The sequence below is a fragment of the Mytilus edulis genome, unplaced genomic scaffold, assembly GCF_963676685.1.
Source record: "Mytilus edulis unplaced genomic scaffold, xbMytEdul2.2 SCAFFOLD_1754, whole genome shotgun sequence".
NCBI lineage: Eukaryota > Metazoa > Mollusca > Bivalvia > Mytilida > Mytilidae > Mytilus > Mytilus edulis.
The window spans coordinates 2,094-21,340 of NW_027268579.1; the positions used below are offsets into that span (position 1 = coordinate 2,094).

The 19,247-nt window shown below is 34.0% G+C and overlaps 3 protein-coding genes across 3 annotated transcripts; 1 reads left to right on the forward strand and 2 right to left on the reverse strand.

The window, feature by feature from the left end:
- Positions 1 to 280: 280 nt before the first annotated feature.
- Positions 281 to 5,281, reverse strand: LOC139507815 (uncharacterized). The gene is made up of 3 exons (XM_071295872.1): positions 4,238 to 5,281; positions 1,867 to 2,022; positions 281 to 442 (listed from the first exon to the last, which is right to left on the reverse strand). The coding sequence occupies exons 1-2, from the start codon at positions 5,009 to 5,011 to the stop codon at positions 1,957 to 1,959; spliced, it is 840 nt and encodes a 279-aa protein (XP_071151973.1). The 5' UTR covers positions 5,012 to 5,281; the 3' UTR covers positions 281 to 442; positions 1,867 to 1,956.
- Positions 998 to 1,495, reverse strand: LOC139507812 (uncharacterized). The gene has a single exon (XM_071295870.1). It carries the CDS (start codon positions 1,493 to 1,495, stop codon positions 998 to 1,000), a length of 498 nt encoding a protein of 165 aa, XP_071151971.1.
- A 6,948-nt stretch (positions 5,282 to 12,229) lies between the features above and the next one.
- LOC139507813 (insulin receptor substrate 2-B-like) lies at positions 12,230 to 16,723 on the forward strand (the record flags this gene model as incomplete). The annotated part of the gene is made up of 4 exons (XM_071295871.1): positions 12,230 to 12,462; positions 13,237 to 13,458; positions 14,800 to 15,109; positions 16,584 to 16,723. Coding segments are annotated over exons 2-4 (570 nt in total), but the record flags the coding sequence as incomplete, so codon positions are not given.
- Positions 16,724 to 19,247: the final 2,524 nt, after the last annotated feature.

Consider the following 19,247-nt stretch of genomic DNA (forward strand, 5'->3'; position numbering starts at 1 on the left):
TAAACGTAAAACGATATGAAATATATGTATTAACCATTTTGTGTTCCTAGTCCCCACCCCCCCCCCCCCCCCCCCCCCCCCCCCCCCCCCCCCCCCCAAAAAAAATTATTTTCATAAAACGTAAATATTGATTTTAGCTTATTGGTTTAACCATTGTTAACCAAGGTAGATAATTGGATTTGGCAAACATTTATGAACTAATCTAATAATAGAAAAATTATATTCTAATTCGCCAACTCAAACGAATATAAATTATTTAATAAATAAAACAACACATAAATAGGATAAGTGTGCCTACAGCTGTAGCAGCCTTTAATATTACATTACATTCAATTTCATTCTCAAACTAAAGTCCTTCACTTTAAATTCAGGCACACTACCATCAGTCCAATCATACAATAGCACAGTTATATACAGTAACAGTAACACAATCAAAAACTATCTACAAAAGAGGAAAAATTCATATTAATATAATGTACTAATGCATATACTCCTATTAACGATAACCATCTCATAAAAGGGGTGGGTGGGTGGGTAAACATAATAACGAATGCTGCTACGTCGTACTATAGGCAAACTTCGAATAACTTAATTTTCTCAAGCTACCCCCTTAAGTAATACTTAATCATGCTTTTCACGAAAATCATGAGGGCATATACCCGTAAAACCGGCAGTACGGGTATATGCCATCCAATCAAATAGAACGTAAACACACACCATGTGCTTGATATAAACACACACACGTGTTTATAGTAAACAATCACTTGACCGTTACAACGTCATGTGACTTAATACCTTTAATAAATATATTTATATTCTAATTCGCCAACTCAAACGAATATAAATTATTTAATAAATAAAACAACACATAAATAGGATAAGTGTGCCTACAGCTGTAGCAGCCTTTCGAAAGACAAAGAAAGCAAAAAATGCAAGTATATGTGAGATGTGAACATAGAGTGATACATATACAATGTATAAAGTATATTTATGAAAATTATATTCCCAAACTTTTAGACACTGTCAGTTTTTCTTTTATATTTTCTCTTACATAGCCATCTTTGGCTTTATCTGAAGCCCATCTACCATGCTTCTTGAATAATCTATCCTGAATGCCAGCTGATGCAGCTGCAGTAGCTCCACCTGATCTCAAGCTATGTAATCCAAATTTGGACTTATCTAAACCGATAGATTCAAGAGCTGATAATACAATTTCTCTTACTCTAGTATATGATAACGGTTTAAGACCTCTCAGTTTATAAGACTTAGATTTTTTACATAAATACATGGATCTAAATATATAATCTGAAGATGAAGCGTCAATATTAGATAATAATAAATATTTCTCCAACATACTAACAGGACATGTTTGTGTATCTGTTCTAGCAATTAAAACCTGTGTGCCTTCTCTATAATGATCAGTTTTGCTTTTCGTTATGAGCAAAGAGACGTGTGAATCACTAAATTTTAAATCAGATCTTTTTAAATTTACCATTTCAGAAAACCTTAAGAACCCTGCATAGCTTATAAGACACATACAACAAATTCTAATTTCTATAAGATTGTTACATTCTTGACCATATCTAATAACAATTTTCTTTAAAATATCTGGTGTAATTGGTTCTTTTTTATTTACAATAGCATGTCCGATCTTTCTATGAGCTCCTTCTTTAACCGATATACATAACTGTGAATAACACGGGTTTGGATAGCCTGCTAGTTTATGAGCCCAGCTTATGGAATAATATGCTTCTTCAACCTTAGCATACGAATTAAATGTCTTTGACAGGTGTATTAAGTACAATGAAACATAAAAATCTGAAGCTGGTAAAGGTTTAACATTTAAATAGTTATTACACCACTTACAGAAATTGTTAAATGCATATGAATATTTTCTTTTGGTATTCTCGGCCTTCGAACGCAGACAGAACTCAGGTAGGCAATTGGATAAAGATGTCAAATCTTGGTCGACTGGCTTAGGCAAGGATTTCCATATTCCACATGAAAAAATATCTGAAAAACGTGCATATGAAATAGAAATATAAATCTACTATACAACAAGCTTACAATATAATTAAATGACCTTGCCAGATTTATTTTTCATACTGGCCATGTCAGTGAGACCTTGCCTATTAAATTTGGCCTTGTCATCAACAAACGACCTTGCCAATAAATTTGGCCTTGTCTTTACTATGCGACCTTGCTCAACAGCCTTGTCGTAAATTCTTACGTGAACTCAGCGTTCAATCTAATAGCTAAAACATTAGAAACGAATTCAGAAGATCCCAACAAGGACTTATTATTCATACCATGAATAAAAATGTTCTGATTTGGTTGAAATTCTAAAACATCAATTACATATGGTTGCAAATGAGAACCTCTTTTAAAAATCATTGTCCAAAATGACGAGGAAGGCCACTTTGGAACGATCAAAGTGCCTCTAGCTTTACATAAAATCAAATGTTTAATTGCTCTACAGACAACAGAAATTGGAGGAACAATCCAACTAACTTCATTGTTCCAATTTTGCGTGAACGCATCAACTGCTTCAACACCTGGATTCCAAAACTTAGAATTAAACCTGGGTAATTTTTTATTTAAATTACTCGCAAATCTGTCCACAGTATGCGGACCCCACATATCATCTATAAATTTAAAAAATTCTATGCTTGTTCCCCAGTCTTCTATATCAATCATTTTTGAAATATAATCAGCTTTAGTATTTTCAGATCTCGGGATCCAAACAACATCTAACGTAATATTCAATTCAGAACACAACTTAAAAATATTCATAGCTATCTCTTGTAAATGTACTTTTGAACTTCCTTTCTGAACAATGAAAACACAGTTATTGTTATCTGTATGCCATTTAACACATTTATTTCTTAAACGGTTTTTAAAAGACATCAATGCTAACAAAATAGCTTGAAGTTCTCTCCAAGTAGAACTCTGTATAGACTCTTGTAAAGTCCACATCTGATGAAAAATATTAGAGTCAATATCTATCGAGTAAGCACCAGCAGCTACATTACTTGCATCAGAGTATACAACCACGTGGGGAAAAGAATAACCTGCTAAATGTTTTCTGTTCAATCTTAGAATGTTATTCAGCCAAAATGTGAGCTCATTGAATACACAATCGGGACATTCCAATTTTAAATTTAAATCCCACTTTACTCTGCTTTCAATAGCCCAGTGTAAATAACGGGTCATTAAACTAGTTATGTTACCCATGACTGGACACATAGAAATTACCTTTCCAGTTACCTGAGCCAATTCTCGTGCTGTGAAATTAGGAAAGTTATTCAAAACATCAACCAATGATGCTAGGGTATTTTCAATCCGTTTATCTGATATACTAATTGAAAAATCAGACGAATTCCAAACTAAACCTAACCATTCTAAACATTGGACTGGTTCAAAAATAGATTTTTCCCTGTTAATAAGAAACCCTGCTTCTAACAAAGACGTTTTTACAAAAGATGAACATTCGGAAGCTTCTTGTTTATTTTTACCCATTCCAAGTCCATCATCTAAGTAAAGCACAATATCTACGCCGTTTTCTCGCCAGTATTTTACGATTGGACGTAAACATTTAGTGAATAGATATGGAGCAGACGACAGACCAAAGGCTAAAACTGTAAAACAGTAAAATTTATTGTTCCAGCAAAATCCTAAATATGTTTGTTGTTTAGTACATACGTCATAATGAAAATAACCAGACTTAAGATCAAACTTAAATAGATAACAATCTTTTGTGAAATAGTTTAAAGCCACTTTCCAGTCTTCAAATTTAATTCTTTCTTTTTTAATAAAAACATTCAGTTCACTTAAATCCAAAATCAGACGTTTTTTGCCCGAACTTTGAACTGCAACACTAAGCGGATTGTACAACAAAGGTTGAAATGGAGTTTCAATAACACCTCCGATATCAAGTAATTCTGAAATTGCTTCATTTACAAATTTAGAATGGACATTAGCAGATTTGTTATTCTTAAATGACATAGATATAGGAGTCTGCAAAAAAGGAATAACATACCCATTTTTGATAGTATTTATAACAAACTCATTAGCACCTATATGTTTCCAAAATTGTATATGCTTGCGTAAGCTATATTTCACCCTTTTGCAACAGATGAAATATCAATATTATCAAAATATTTTGCATGTGACATAAACAGTTCAAACTGTCCGTAAAGATTACGTTCATCTAAAAAAGTAGTATAAAAATACTTATCATTAATTCTGTTGCCTTGTTGTCCCTGAGACACCTGGTTTTGTACTGAATAGGAGGGGGGCACTGAGTTCGCCAGTGGCCAAGCTGATTGCAGTTGTAACAGATGTCCTGAGATGACGGTTCCCTCCGTCTGCCGGTCCGAAAGGGCGGCTGTTGGTAGTTGTTTTGTCTAGCGTTATGTTGATTAGGCATAGGTGCAGAAGGAGCAGAAGCAGTAGCTGTAGCGGTTCTATAAGGATGAGGTCTTTTCTTTTCCTTGATACTCCTGATGGCACGGGTTTCTGCAGAACGAATGCGCTTCTCGTCTTCGGAGTCGGAGGCAAGGTCGTCGCTTTCATATTCACGGACGGTTTTCCATCCTGCAGGAGATTTGTCTGCAATGCGGATGAGTTTATTTCGCTTCTTAACCTTAAGGATAGCTCCAGATACCAATTTAAGACAAGCTGCATCTTCATCAGGAATACGCTTCTGGAGCTTAACGAGGTCGGCCATGATTTCACAATTAAAGTTGAATTGTATCTGGTTGCCCTCACCTTTGAGTTTAACTGAAACTTCCTGCTTGAGTTTGGTAGCAAAATTCTCGTTGCCAACTGCCAAATCTTTGTGTAGAGTAGCGATCTTCCCATCAAGATAGGTCTTAAACAGAGAGAAAGTATCCACCAAGTCGTTATTCCCAGTATTATGTGCAGAAATACCATCACGCAACGAATGTACACTAGTACCAGCTGGCAAAGATTCATGGTCGGAATCTAGAAGTTTCTCGGAGTCAGACATACCACAATAACGAATGCTGCTACGTCGTACTATAGGCAAACTTCGAATAACTTAATTTTCTCAAGCTACCCCCTTAAGTAATACTTAATCATGCTTTTCACGAAAATCATGAGGGCATATACCCGTAAAACCGGCAGTACGGGTATATGCCATCCAATCAAATAGAACGTAAACACACACCATGTGCTTGATATAAACACACACACGTGTTTATAGTAAACAATCACTTGACCGTTACAACGTCATGTGACTTAATACCTTTAATAAATATATCTATATCATGTATAATTTATCTAAATATTAGAATAAAGATTAAAATGCAGAAAATAACGTTTCATTTCAAAATAAAAAGGAGTAAATCGTTGAACCTACCTTGCTGCACATATGGCTGTGGGACACACTGGCAGGTTTATGTGTGTATTGACTTTAAAGTATTGATAAAACCTGCATAAATTTAGTGTTTGTTTAGAGAAAGTTCGATATTTAAATAACATACACCTGGATTTGTCAAAAGTCAATATTTAAAAATAATATGTACAGTAGACATGTTTGACATTAATAAAAGTTTACCCATTTTCGACAATGTTCCTGTAATCGCTAATATAGGAAAAATCATCACTATACGATTCAGTTCATTGAGGTTGCAATTGAAATGCGTCCTTTAACTCATATTTGCATTATTATTAAGAAGGTTAACATGGTATATTTTTTTTTAATTTATTTGTCCATTTACATTACCAAATAAACACCAAATTGTATCATCTTCTTTCTCTTCATACCTATTTTCTTAATGGAAGAAAGAAGTAGGGGCAATTTCCCCTGAAATATCAATCATACAAGGGCCATTTTCTAAAATTTGTCAGCGTTTTCTAAAATTCCTTGTATCATAGATTCAAACGTGTTCTTAATGTTTTAAAGAAGCACTAGCTACGATATATATAAAACAAAATCTAAAAAGTATGATTTTTTTATTGTTCAATCATTAATGAAAGTGAAATAGTGAAATGATAATTCGCTTTTTGCAGCCAGTATGGTTTGATTTTGTTAAATTAAGCTAAGAAACATTGATGGTGAATTATTCACTTGTAAGTGAATAATACGACCTCATTGATTCCGTATTCATGTGAAATTAAATTTAACCCCTAACCTAGAGATGGATAATGCATGTAATGTGCGTGTTCGGTTATTTAACGGAAAAGTCAAATCAGATGTGAGAATTTGAGTCAAATCTGTGAACACGAACTTGACAGCTAATGCTCCTTTAATAATATTTTAGTGCATTTTTTAACATGTGGTCTAATCTAACAAAATATCTTAAAACTGAATTTTGACTCATTCGAATCCAGTTTTAAAACATTTTTTCAAATGTTTACGAAGAACATGCACCGTTTATTACTGTTCAAGTTCCTTGTCAACTACAGTTCCAATTACAAATAAATTCATTTGGGTAAAAGATTTCTTTAAGGTTTGATACAAAGTTGAAATTTGTAAAAAAAAAATCAAAATTTATGTCAGATTTCTTTATATATTTTAAACTTTGAGATGTAGACCATGTGAGTGAACCAAATAAACTAGAAATTGGTCCTATCATCCGCGGCCTCTTTCTTGTCATTTATCAAGGTCTACATACTCTGTAGAACCTTTTTGTTTGATCTTTTATTTATGTTTTATTTATTTTATTGACCTGAACATGCATAAACTCTTTGCTACTGGAAATTAAGCAAAAAATAATCAATTCTGTATGTTAAATTTCCTTTATTATACAACCATAGAGATAGTCAAACTATGAATGTATGGGTGAAATTTCACTGTCTGTTATAACTAATAATTTGTTGATATTTTCATTCATAAAATTGAGAAAGGAAATGGTGAATATGTCAAAGCGACAACCACCCGACCATAGAGCAAACAACAGCCGAAGGCAACCAATGGGTCTTCAATGTAGCGAGAATTCCCGCACCCGTAGGTGTCCTTCAGCTGGCCCCTAAAATATGCATAATAGTACAGTGATAATGGACGTCATACTAAACTCCGAATTATACACAAGAAACTAAAATTTAAAATCATACAAGACTAACAAAGGCCAGAGGCTCCTGACTTGGGACAGGCGCAAAATTGCGGCGGGGTTAAACATGTTTATGAGATCTCAACCCTCCCCCTATACCTCTAGCCAATGTAGAAAAGTAAAAGAATAACAATACGCACATTAAAATTCAGTTCAAGAGAAGTCCGAGTCTGATATCTTCATGTTTGTTTGTTCACACATCGACTGACATCGTTGTCAATTTAGTGGAATTTTATGCGACTGTCATACAAGTGAGAGGTTTCACTAGCTATCAACCAAGGTTTAATCCACCATGTTCGACAGAAGAAAATGCCTGTACCAAGTCATGAATATGACAGTTGTTATCCATTGGTTTAATACGTTTGAGTCTGTTATTTTGACTTTGCATATGGACTTTCCTCGGAGTTCGGTATTTTTTCTTTATTTCACTTTTTATATTTGTGTGCTTTAATGTACGGATGTAGTGTTATCATCGACAGCTTGCAAATGATTTCTATAAACTGTGGTGGTGCTTTGACATGTCTTGAACTTGTAGTGAAATGAGAGCTTTTAATCAATACTGGATGCTTTTGAGATAAAAACAAACAAAAACAAACAAACAAACAAACACAAAAAACACCATAACAACTTCAGCTGAATGCAACAAAAAGACAACCAATGGCGAGTTCCCTGACTTGAGATGATCCAATGAATTAGAAAAAGAAATTTTAACTATGTAGCCTAGTTAGTATAGATTTCGCCTAATTTTGATAAGATCAATAATAAGTTAGTTTTAGAACTTGCAATAACAAATAAGTACAACAAGAGGAATGCAGGTATAGAATAAGTCTCTTTCGCCATCTCGGATTGTAAAATAGCAGTCAGACACAATAGTTCTAGATGTTCAATAAAGAAATGCAGTTTAGTGATAATTCATTTCCATTTAAATGAACAAATTACATGATTTGAACTTGGCATTCCATGTTTAACTGATCATAATTTAGAATCAATTATCAACGGTACGATTATGGTTTCGAAATAAGTCTTTGACACATTCCCCATCCATGCCATCCACATTCTCAATTTTATTTCTTAAGTATGGTAACCGACGTTAACTATTAATTTTGGAACCTGTTTCAATTTCATCAGTTTTATACACTACTTATGCCATAAAACATGAATATATAGCATCTTGAATTATACGTTGGCCAATGTATGTAATATATAAAACTTTGCTGTCAATGACCATATTGATGTCGGAGTTGATCACGATCCAAATATGTCATTAATTACCTTGTGTTTCAGTTGTTTTATTTCTATCAAATGATATGTTGCGCGTTAATCCTCATTATCATCATCATCATCATCATCTTCCAATAATGGTCAGGGAAATAGACGACTGCAAATATTGACCAGGCCATCTTTCTTTTATCTGTTTATAGGCGTGAGGAAGTATTAACAAAATTGGATGGTCACAATTTACTCAGTGCAACAGTTTGTTTATGCGTTGTCTCCCCTTCACCAGATAGAGATTTATACTAGTATTTGAATAATGTCTGTTTTTCATCTCATTCGTATTAAATTTTTTCCCCGTTTCTGCTGACTTAAGGAGGTCACCAGAGGGTCCCAAATAAGATAAGTTTAAATCCATCCTTAATGAAACTGAATATATCTTTTCAAAGACTGTCAGAGGCTACCCCTTCCCCTCTCTTATGAATGAACATATATATGTTTAATTCATGATGGACTTTTTAATAACAAGCTGCACTCCTAACGTTGCTTTTTTCTCCTCTCCCATGGCCACCGCCCAGTTGGAAATTAAATGACATAAAAGTGGCTCTCCTGTATAAAACACTGAAAAGTTTATCTTTTCATAGTTCGTCCCGATTTCCCTGAATAGGAAGGACGTTTTCAATTGTGAATTTAAATAAAAACGCCGGATCTCATGGATAAATGGCAAGGACGTTTATTTTAGTTTTACGTCGTTCTTGTAAATGGTAAAAATAGAGAAAAAAAAACTAAATTCCTTTTCAATATTTCATTTTCTTCAGTCCTGAAGGGGACTCGAGGGTATAATCTATTTTTTTTTAAATCTAGGATTTCGCGGTTATCTTTTTTTCTAAAAATGAACTTCATCATATACTTTATAAAATAATTTTAAAAAAATGAATTCACTGTTTATTGAGAGGTCTTTATTTAACTTGTCTTCGAAAGAAACATGCATTTTTGTTAAGGTGCTTTTTACTGTTGAACTAATAGGAGAAAAAAAGGTAAAATCGATTCTTTTTGATTTTTTTTAAACAAAAATCACAATTATTAACAATTGTTTAGTTTTTTAAGCAAGGAGTCCAAAGACAAGCAAGGACATATATAACTAGCCGGGGGGGGGGGGGGGAGGGGGGGGCTGTTACTGACTATTCTTTCTGGTATAGCTGTGTCGACAGCACGTGACTTCAGTTGCCATATCATACCCTGTTCTAACCAGAAAACATTGAAAAACATACCCTGTTCAAAACAGAAATATTGAAAAAAATACCCTGTTTTAGACACGCTCATAAATGTATACCCTGTTCCATGCCAAGAAATCCTAGCTAAAAATTCCGGTGGACCTCCTACGGCACCCATTACTGAGTAGATACAGATTTAATTTCATTCAACAAATTAATTTATGACCTTCATGTACGTCTCGCTAAGAACACGACCACATACCAAATGGTCAATATTAATCATCCATGTAATTTGCTCTATGGGATATTTGCAGAATTTCAACGGAAGTAATTTCTTGGCATGTAAACCGTATAAAATATCTAGTGCTATTCCAGGTCTAGAATGTATGATCTTTAACAGTTAAATAAGCGATCCTGTACTAGACAAATTCTTTGTTTAAAAAAAAAAACCTTTGCTCACCAGCAGGGCATCAAAAAGCAACCTGTTCAATCCCCCCAGGATCAAGGCCGTAACTACCCTTGAGGCAAGTGAGGCAATTGCCTCACTAAAATTTCGACACTGATTATTTTTTTTTATACATATATACAAATAAAATAGTCTTTTGTTGTTCTGTCTCAACCTTAATTTCTATAACTTGTCATCATTCCTTTAAACTATTCTTCCTGGATATAACTCAGCATCTCAACGAATGATGTTTCTCAATTACATTAACCTAGTAACGATAATCATCATGGATCTCTGGTTAAAAACAGGCTCTTGCAGGAAAAGGAAAAGCGACACTGAAGGTAAAGAAGGAATAATTGTAGTAAACTAATTTGTTTGTGAACGTAGTCTGCGTATTGCATATAACTTCATTAGAACAATCCAAAAACGATATAAAGTAGACTGACAAATCAAGTAGTGGGCATCGCAAGGGGGGCAGTCCTGTCTGTGTATTCATTTCTCCGTTTCATCAACTTTAATCTTTTTTTTAATTTTTGAGCCGAGCGAAGCGAGGCGAAAATTTTTTTGGACCATTTTATGATGAAAATGATAATACCCTATCTGTTTCTTACTATACGCTATTTCAAGAAACGATAGTAACATCCTAGTGGGTTTCGTAATTTGGAAACCCGGGAACAGATAAGACACAAAATGACAAGCAAAAACTTTCAACATTGAAAACTAACTACAGATGAAAAACACGGACCCCGAAAAATGTGGCGACCTCCGGTGCTCCGAAGGTAAGCAGGTCCTGCTTCTTGCAAGACACCGTGCAGTAACGTCTTGTGAAAACGATGTACATGGCTCATTTACATCTTTGCTGGGCGAATTAGATAAAACGTTTTGGCTTTCGTTATCCGCTGCCTTCTTGCTAAAATAAAAATCTCGCTTCTTCATTTTTATTTTGATTTCTACCGGGGTTAAACTTTGTGTCGTGATTGTAGTTGCAAGTACAGACACCGCCAGACACGATAATCCGGAAAGACTAAAGACTATCCGAAATTCAATTTCAGGATTTTTTTTTTTTTTTTTGGTGAAAAACATGTGCAAGCAAATGATTTTTTGCGTAAAGGCAGCTACGCGCCTGCCAACCCCTAACCCCTAAATTTATAGATTCTGGAACTAAAATACCACCGACTATTTCCAGAAATAATTTGAAATTACGGACCTACATGTAAACGTCAAAACTCCATTTTAATTCCCCTGTACCCATATCATATATACTTACTCTATAGATAGATCATATACATGTATCTTATCTCATTCTATCCCTAGTTTGTTTACTCTTTGTCAGCATACAAGCGAGTTTAATATTTTGTAACTGAGACTGTATGATGATGCTAGCCTTTATAGGAAAGCTTAATTCCCTTTTGCAAACAAAACTGTTACTACCGTTGCTGCTACCGAATTGCTGATGGAGAAGGAATTGGAAGAAGACATTGATCATTGTGTTGATGATAATGTGCTACCTTTAGAAACACAGACTGCCCTGAAACGACTGAAATCTAGGAAAAGAGCATACATGAGTGGCGAGAGGTTGTGCGGTCTTGCCATGCTCCATATTCATCGCGATAAGGATATCAGCAGACCAAAGTTATGATTCTAAAACAATTTGACTGAACCCACCATAGAAATAATTGGCAAACTCTACTGCATCGATGTTTGTTCTATGTTCTGGCGGCAGATTTAAATTGATATTTGGATGATTATCTTACATACAAATTCAAATAAAGTTGTTAAAAATTTGGTATTAGTAAAAGTCTTTAAATATGAACAATTTATATAAAAACTGTCCAAATTCCGAGCCAAATTCAAAACATTATCAAACTCTCTAAAAATGCCTAGAACGCAGGATTTTGCACCATTCATTTCATACCCTCCAAAAAAATTTAACGCCTCGCTTCGCTCGGCTCAATTATTTTGCCTCAATAAAATAAGATGCCTAGTTACGGCCTCAGTGAGGATAACTAGCAAGGACGTATATATATGTATAAAGACATGTACGTATAACAGTTGAGTACATGTCAGTTATATCATCTCTATTAGTATCGTCACCGGTATTGTTATAATAGAATAAATTGGATTTTTATATTGTTAATTTTAATATTGGTCATTAGAGGCGTTTCAAAATGCGCCCGCTTCCAAACTCTTGTGATAGTGGGGGGTATCTTGTGGCCGTTGAACTATCGAAGGTTATTCCGCGTGCGCAAAAGTTGTTTACGACAAATAATGTCACGTGATCAGAAGTAAAAAAATGGCTACCGATGGGTTATCCGTCCTTGATCAGCTGTCGTGTTTGAAATTGTTAAAAATCAAAAGCAACATGAGCTTTAATGTTATATTTTGGTGTTATGAGCGACTTTAAAAAATGGATTAATTTGTCTCAAGTACAATTGATTTAATTGCCATGGTTTCAAGGGAGCGACGAAGCCAACAGGTGCTTGTCCACGGTGCAATTCTTCAGGCGTGTAAAAATGTAAATTTTATTTGACGTGCACTTCTATATCCCACAAACAATCCCCAATAATTATTGAAGGAAATGGAAAACCTCAAATCGTCTACAACCCAAAAATAATCATTCATCGTCGGAAACACTAGACAGCTTTGATCAGTGACCCTAAACTAAACCCAACAGGATTATCTTGCACGTTTGTTTACCTCCGAAATTGATAAATAACGACTTGTTTACTTGTTAAAAACAACCACTCACTGTGTATTAATTGTTAATTGTGGTTGTGTGTACCTTTTATTTGTGTATAGGATAGTTATTCATTTGAAATTGAGGACAATATAACAAAAGATGAAATGTAAATTTTGATAAAATGATATTTCAGAAATCAATTGGATGATAATTCAAAAATACAGAAAAAGCTTGTGTCATAATTACTAGTTGTCATACTTCCAGCTTGTTTATAATGCCTCTGTAGAACAGGTGTGATTTGAGACAAATGAGTAAACAAGAAATAGAACACTTTATATTGGAATTTAACAGTTTAATGTTTATTTTGTGTCCAAACTGCGAAATTACCTAAAAATAAGTTTTAATTCAAAGCATGTTTATGGAATGTACTATATATACACAGCTTGGTATGTTTATTTATTATTTAAAATATGGACTGTTATCAAAATACAATGTTTATCTCTACATAAATTTGACCTTGCTTTTGTTATTGTATATTGTAATTACTCCTAGAGTTATTTGTCTACTATTATAAATTGATTTTATAATTATATTTTATGTATTTTGCAGATTGATGACTTTGTTAAAATAATGATGTGCATTGCAAATAATAAAATAACAGCAGTTTTTGAGGAATTATGATATTGTTTTGAAAGTGATTTGGAATTAAATATGTCCACCATGTCATCATCAATGCATGGTAGTATGGATTTTGAGACACCAAATCCAACCAGATCCTTTGAATTGCCTGGATCAGATATACAAAGAGAAGGCATTTTAAAGAAATTAAAGGTAAATTGATTAATTTCTACATTGTATGTCGCATACAGTTTTTAAAATATTTACTCATTCACTGAAGTTGAACATTGAAATGTATAAGTGTGAGGTACAATGTAGTATAGCTGGATATTTTTGCAGGGTGTAAATTTTCACTTATTTTCGTGGATAGAACAAAAGTGCTAAAATAAATTCCGCCAATTTAAAAGTGTAGATGCAACGATATTGATAAAATTTTGAATCCCCCAAAATAATAAGCGTCAAAAATATTTCGTATACCTTATTCTATGAAAATAGCAAAAATTTTACACCTGCTAAAATAACCCACTATAGGGTACATTGAAGACACCAGGGTTCTCACTATTATTTGTTTACAATAATTGGTGAAATGTCAATTTGTGTATTCAATAGATTGATTGATGAATTGTTGTTGCTTAATATCCAGTGGCAAACATTTCAGGACAAGAACAATTTTATTAATACAATCAGTAGGTCATGTGGTATAGGCCATAAGGGAATGTCAGCCACTGGACATGCTGGAAAACGATCATATAAATGTGCTTGTATATTGATTAACTGGCTTGCAAACTTGTTGTCCCTTCCCACTGCCATTGTACATGTAAAAATTGAAAATGGAAATGGTAAATGTGTCAAAGAGACAACAACCCGACCATAGAACAGACAACAGCTGAAGGCCACCAATGGGTCTTCAATGCAGTGAGAAACTCCCACACCTGGAGGCCTGCTTCAGCTGGCCCCTAAACAAAAATGTACATGTATACTAGTTCAGTGATTATTGATGTCATACTCCAAAATATACACAAGAAACTAAAATTAAAAAATCATACAAGAGAAGACTAACGAAGGCCAGAGGCTCCTGACTTGGGAGAGGCGCAACAATGTGGCGGGGTTATGAACCCATTACCGGTATGACTGATTTGCAGCAGCAACAAAACGATTCGTAAGGGTTATCATGTGTAAAAAGTTGAAGAGATTTGTAAAGCAAACATTGATACATGAAAAAGACAATTTAACGATGGCACAGGGCATTTGACGATGGTGCAAGTTATTTAAACGATGGCGGGGCGCCATCATTAAACAGGCCATGGAGATCCCTGCTACATTATAACTGTATGATATTATACACCAACAAATTTTCAATTTTAACTATCTTTTTCACCATGAGTCATGATCACTTACATGTAAAATGTAACTCCAGATAGTACTGAATATTTTTACAACGTATGTATGTACATGTATGTTTTATGCATAGACTCTTTACCTTTTAATCATGTGATTCATGTTAATGTTTATCAATGCATACATGTCTACGTTTATGACAATTCTATTTTTCAGACTAACAAGAAAAAATATTTTGTTCTTCGATCTACAAGTAGTAGTGGCCCTGCACGGCTGGAATATTATGATTCAGAAAAGAAATTAAGAGCAGGTCTTCCTCCAAAACGTTCAGTGATACTTCATACATGTTTCAATATAAACAAAAAAAATGACTCTCGTCAAAAATATGCAATAGCCTTATATACCAAAGATGAATGTTTTTCTGTGGTAGCTGATGATGCAGTTGAACAGGAATTATGGTTAAATTTGTTATTGAAATTACAAAATGAATTCATACCACCAGGAGAAATGCCAAAGCGACATTTTGGTAAGTTCATATACATTGTACATGTACATGTACAATGTGTACTAGGATTGAAACAGTTCTGTACCTCAATAAGGATAGATTCTATCCTTGATACAAGGGTCTTATGATCAATTTGCTTTCAGATTTTTTTGGATACCAATTTATAATTTATACTTTAAAAATTTCAGCAAACACAAATCAGCAACCCATCAAAGTGTGAAGATGGACATGTTTATACATTTTACTTCTTAGACATGTTTTATTCATCCTGGTGGCTAAAGTCATTAATAGGAATGAAGAAAAATTGCCAAAAAAAACCAGTAGCAGCTAAATGTACTGGATATTTGATCTACTAACCTCATGTACATGATATTGTATATAAAAGCAGAATTTTGAAGCAATATTTCACTATATATATCACGATAGTCAAATAAAAGGTATTATATCAAACACAATGCAAGTAGTACTACTTTTAACACAACATTAATACGGGTGATATCTTTTTGCGCCAAAAAGAAACTCATTTGCGCCACAACTTAATTGCGCCAATACTTCTTTTGCGCCACCTAATTTTCAAAACTATAGGTATTATTTGTGCCAATGAAATAATCATCTAATTGTGCCAATTTTATTTATATATAACAACTAAATAGTTGACTTCCATCCTCCTATATATCTGGGCTTGTGATCGGCAGTTTACCGACTGGTGGAGTTAAAGTCATTTTAATAACAAAATTTATTCTGAATTAAAACGTTCACTTGTATATATACAGTTAAAGCCATTAAATGGCTCTGTTCATCATTGAATTAAAGGCTGGTATTTGTAGTTGAGAATAGACACATATTCCTTTCTGCTTACTTCTCCACTTATTATTAGTTGTTGATACTGATAGGGAATATAATGTCCATTCTTAAAGCCATGTATAGTGTAAAGTTGTTCGAAATATTTAGGACAACATTTATAGGTACATGTACCATCAGCAAAAAAATCTCGGATGCAGTTTTCTTCTCTCTCTATACATTGACTGACACACATATTTCTAAACAATTTATTTTTTGGTGAGTTTTCTTAAATTTGATAAGCATGCATGATAAGTGCTCAGTTAAATCTTAAGTGGAAAGGTAAATTATAATACATGTATGATATTGGTAAAAAATGTGCATGTATGATATAGGTAAAACTATTTACAGGTAATTCAGGCAGAATTTGATTTCATTTATTGGCGCAATTAACACCATCAAAATAAAAGAGAGTGGCACAATTAATACCTTTTCAAAACTGCAATTGGCGCAAATTGATTCTGCCCATTAATACTGTATATATAATTTTACACATGTTACAAAGTGTTGTAGTCATTTTCAAGGACAGGCTCTATTGTTTGTATTTAATTGGATTTTGGGAAGGATCATTAGACCTGTACATTTTGTATCAGTAAGCCTCCATCACACTTTTAAAACCTACCTATTTAATATAATTATTTAATTTCTCTTTCAGACCATGTTTGGCAAGTAAGTGTGAAACCTAAAGGACTTGGAATGATTCGAGGAATATGTGGGGATTATAGACTATGTTTGTCTGACAGTGATATTTGTATGGTTAAGAGAAACTCAGATAAACCAGAACATACTTTTCAGGTTAGTAAGGCCAAATAAAATAGTATGTGTGGTTCCAGTTACATCTGAAAAAAAGTTAGGAAAGGTAGGTAGGGATTTTTTTTAATTTTTTTTTTTACATTGAGTCTATGGGAGCATCATTCTGACTTTAACAGTGCTTAATGAAAAATGACAATAAAATCTTTAGGGTAGGCTAATTTCAAGACGAAAAAATCTAGGGAAGGTAGGGTCACTGGAACTACACATATATTTTTATTTGGCCTAAACTGTACATTGTGTCCTGTGTTTATGTGTTGGTAATAAGCCAGTGATCTGGAAGGATTTTTTCTCTATGGGCCTAGGGCCCCCCAAAAATAAATTCAATTGGCCATCTTTAGAAATAATGACAAATGAGTGGGCCATTCGTTGTCGGACAATAAACAAAAGAGTGTATATTTTAGCAAAGATGTAGTAATCGTAGTGCTAATTGATATCATGGATATTGTTCCTGTGATTTTATGATTTCAATTTCAATGAATATACATGTACAATAACTTCTTCAAAACCGGGCAATATTTAGGATAACCTAAATATTTACAATGTTAAAACTGGTACTGTTGCCTTGTTCATGTTCATGTTTTTTTTACATTAAATTTGAGTCTTTGTCGATATCATACTTATTCCAGATGTTCCGTATTAGAGGATGTTTCTAGCATTTCCTCTGCACTTCTTGTATTATTATTACTTCATGAAGATGACAAGAACAACAGTAGAGAGTAATGTTGATTGATAAAAAGGGTTGGCAAAGTATTACCCGCCCGGGAATTCCCGGGCAGGAAAACCCGTTTTATTCCGGGCTAGGCAATACTCCTGAAATGGGTAATACTGGGCGTTACTGGGCAATATGATTTTTATACGACGGCAAAAATTTTTGCGGTTGTATATTGGTATGACGTTAGCGTCGTCTTAATCATCATTGTCGTCTTTCAAAGACACATTGGTTTTCACACTATAACTTTAGTTTAAGTAAATAGAAATCTATGAAATTTAAACGCAAGGTTTATATACACAAAAGGAAGGTTGGGATTGATTTTGGGAGTTTTGGTCCCAACAGTTTAGGAATAAGGGGCCCAAAGGGTCCAAAGTTAAACTTTGTTTGAATTCATCAAAAATTGAATAATTGGGGTTCTTTGATATGCCAAATCTAACTGTGTATGTAGATTCTTAATTTTTGGTCCCATTTTCAAATTGGTCTACATTAAAGTCCAAAGGGTCCAAAATTAAACTAAGGTTGATTTTAACAAAAGTTGAATTCTTGGGGTTCTTTGATATGCTGAATCTAACCATGTATTTAGATTTTGGATATTGGACCATAATAGGTAATGTCCAATTTAAAATTTAAAGTTTTTAAGTTTAAGTTCTTAGACCACATTCATTTATGTGTCAGAAACCTGTGTTGTGTCAACTATTTAATCACAATCCAAATTCAGAGCTGTATCAAGCTTGAATGTTGTGTCCATACTTGCCCCAATGTTCAGGGTTCGAACTCTGCGTTCGTATAAAGCTGTGCCCTGCGGAGCATCTGGTTGATTATGGGCCCAGTTTTCAAGTTGGTCCAAATCGGGGTCCAAAATTAAACTTTGTTTGATTTCAACAAAAATTGAATCCTTGGGATTCTTTGATATGCTGAATCTAAACATGTATTAAGATTTTTATGCCCCACCTACGATAGTAGAGAGGCCTTATGTTAAAGTTTTTGGTCAAGGTGGTTTTTGATGAAGCTGAAGTCCTATCAACTTGAAACTTAGTACACTTGTTGCTTATGATATGATCTTTCTAATTTTAAAGCCAAATTAGACTTTTGACCCCAATTTCACGGTCCACTGAACATAGAAAATGAAAGTGGGAGTTTCAGGTTAAAGTTTTTGGTCAAGGTAGTTTTTGATGAACAATGATGAAGCTGAAGTCCAATCAACTTGAAACTTAGTACACTTGTTGCTTATGATATGATCTTTCTAATTTTAATGCCAAATTAGACTTTTGACCCCAATTTCACGGTTCACTTAACATAGAAAATGAAAGTGGGAGTTTCAGGTTTAAGTTTTTGGTCAAGGTAGTTTTTGATGAAATTGAAGTCCAATCAACTTGAAACTTAGTACATATGTTCCCTATAGTATAATCTTTCTAATTTTAATGCCAAATTAGATTATTACCCAATTTTTACAGTTCATGGAACATGGAAAAGGATAGTGCAAGTGGGGCATCCATGTACTTTGGACACATTCTTGTTGATTATAGGACCATGCAATTTTCAAGTTGGTCCAAATTGTGGTCCAAAATAAAACTTTGTTTGATATCAACAAAAATTGAATCCTTGGGGTTCTTTGATATGCTGAATCTAAACATGTATTTAGATTTTTAACCGGATTTTTGTGACAAAAATGTCGGTTATTGATTTGGGGATGTACGGCAGGCGGCCGGTCTGGCAGCTGGTCGGGCGGGCGGTCGGTCAGGCAGGCGGCAATCAAATGTTGTCCATGCATTTAAATGAGAGTCAACATCTTCC

Excerpts from the sequence above, each read along its gene's own strand:
- LOC139507812 (XM_071295870.1), bottom strand. The coding sequence starts at position 1,495 with ATGGTAAATTTAAAAAGATCTGATTTAAAATTTAGTGATTCACACGTC.
- LOC139507815 (XM_071295872.1), bottom strand. The coding sequence starts at position 5,011 with ATGTCTGACTCCGAGAAACTTCTAGATTCCGACCATGAATCTTTGCCA. Across the intron at positions 2,023-4,237 it reads ACAAGGCAACAGAATTAATG|GTTTTTCAGATATTTTTTCA; the intron begins ATAAGTATTTTT and ends TTTCATATGCAC.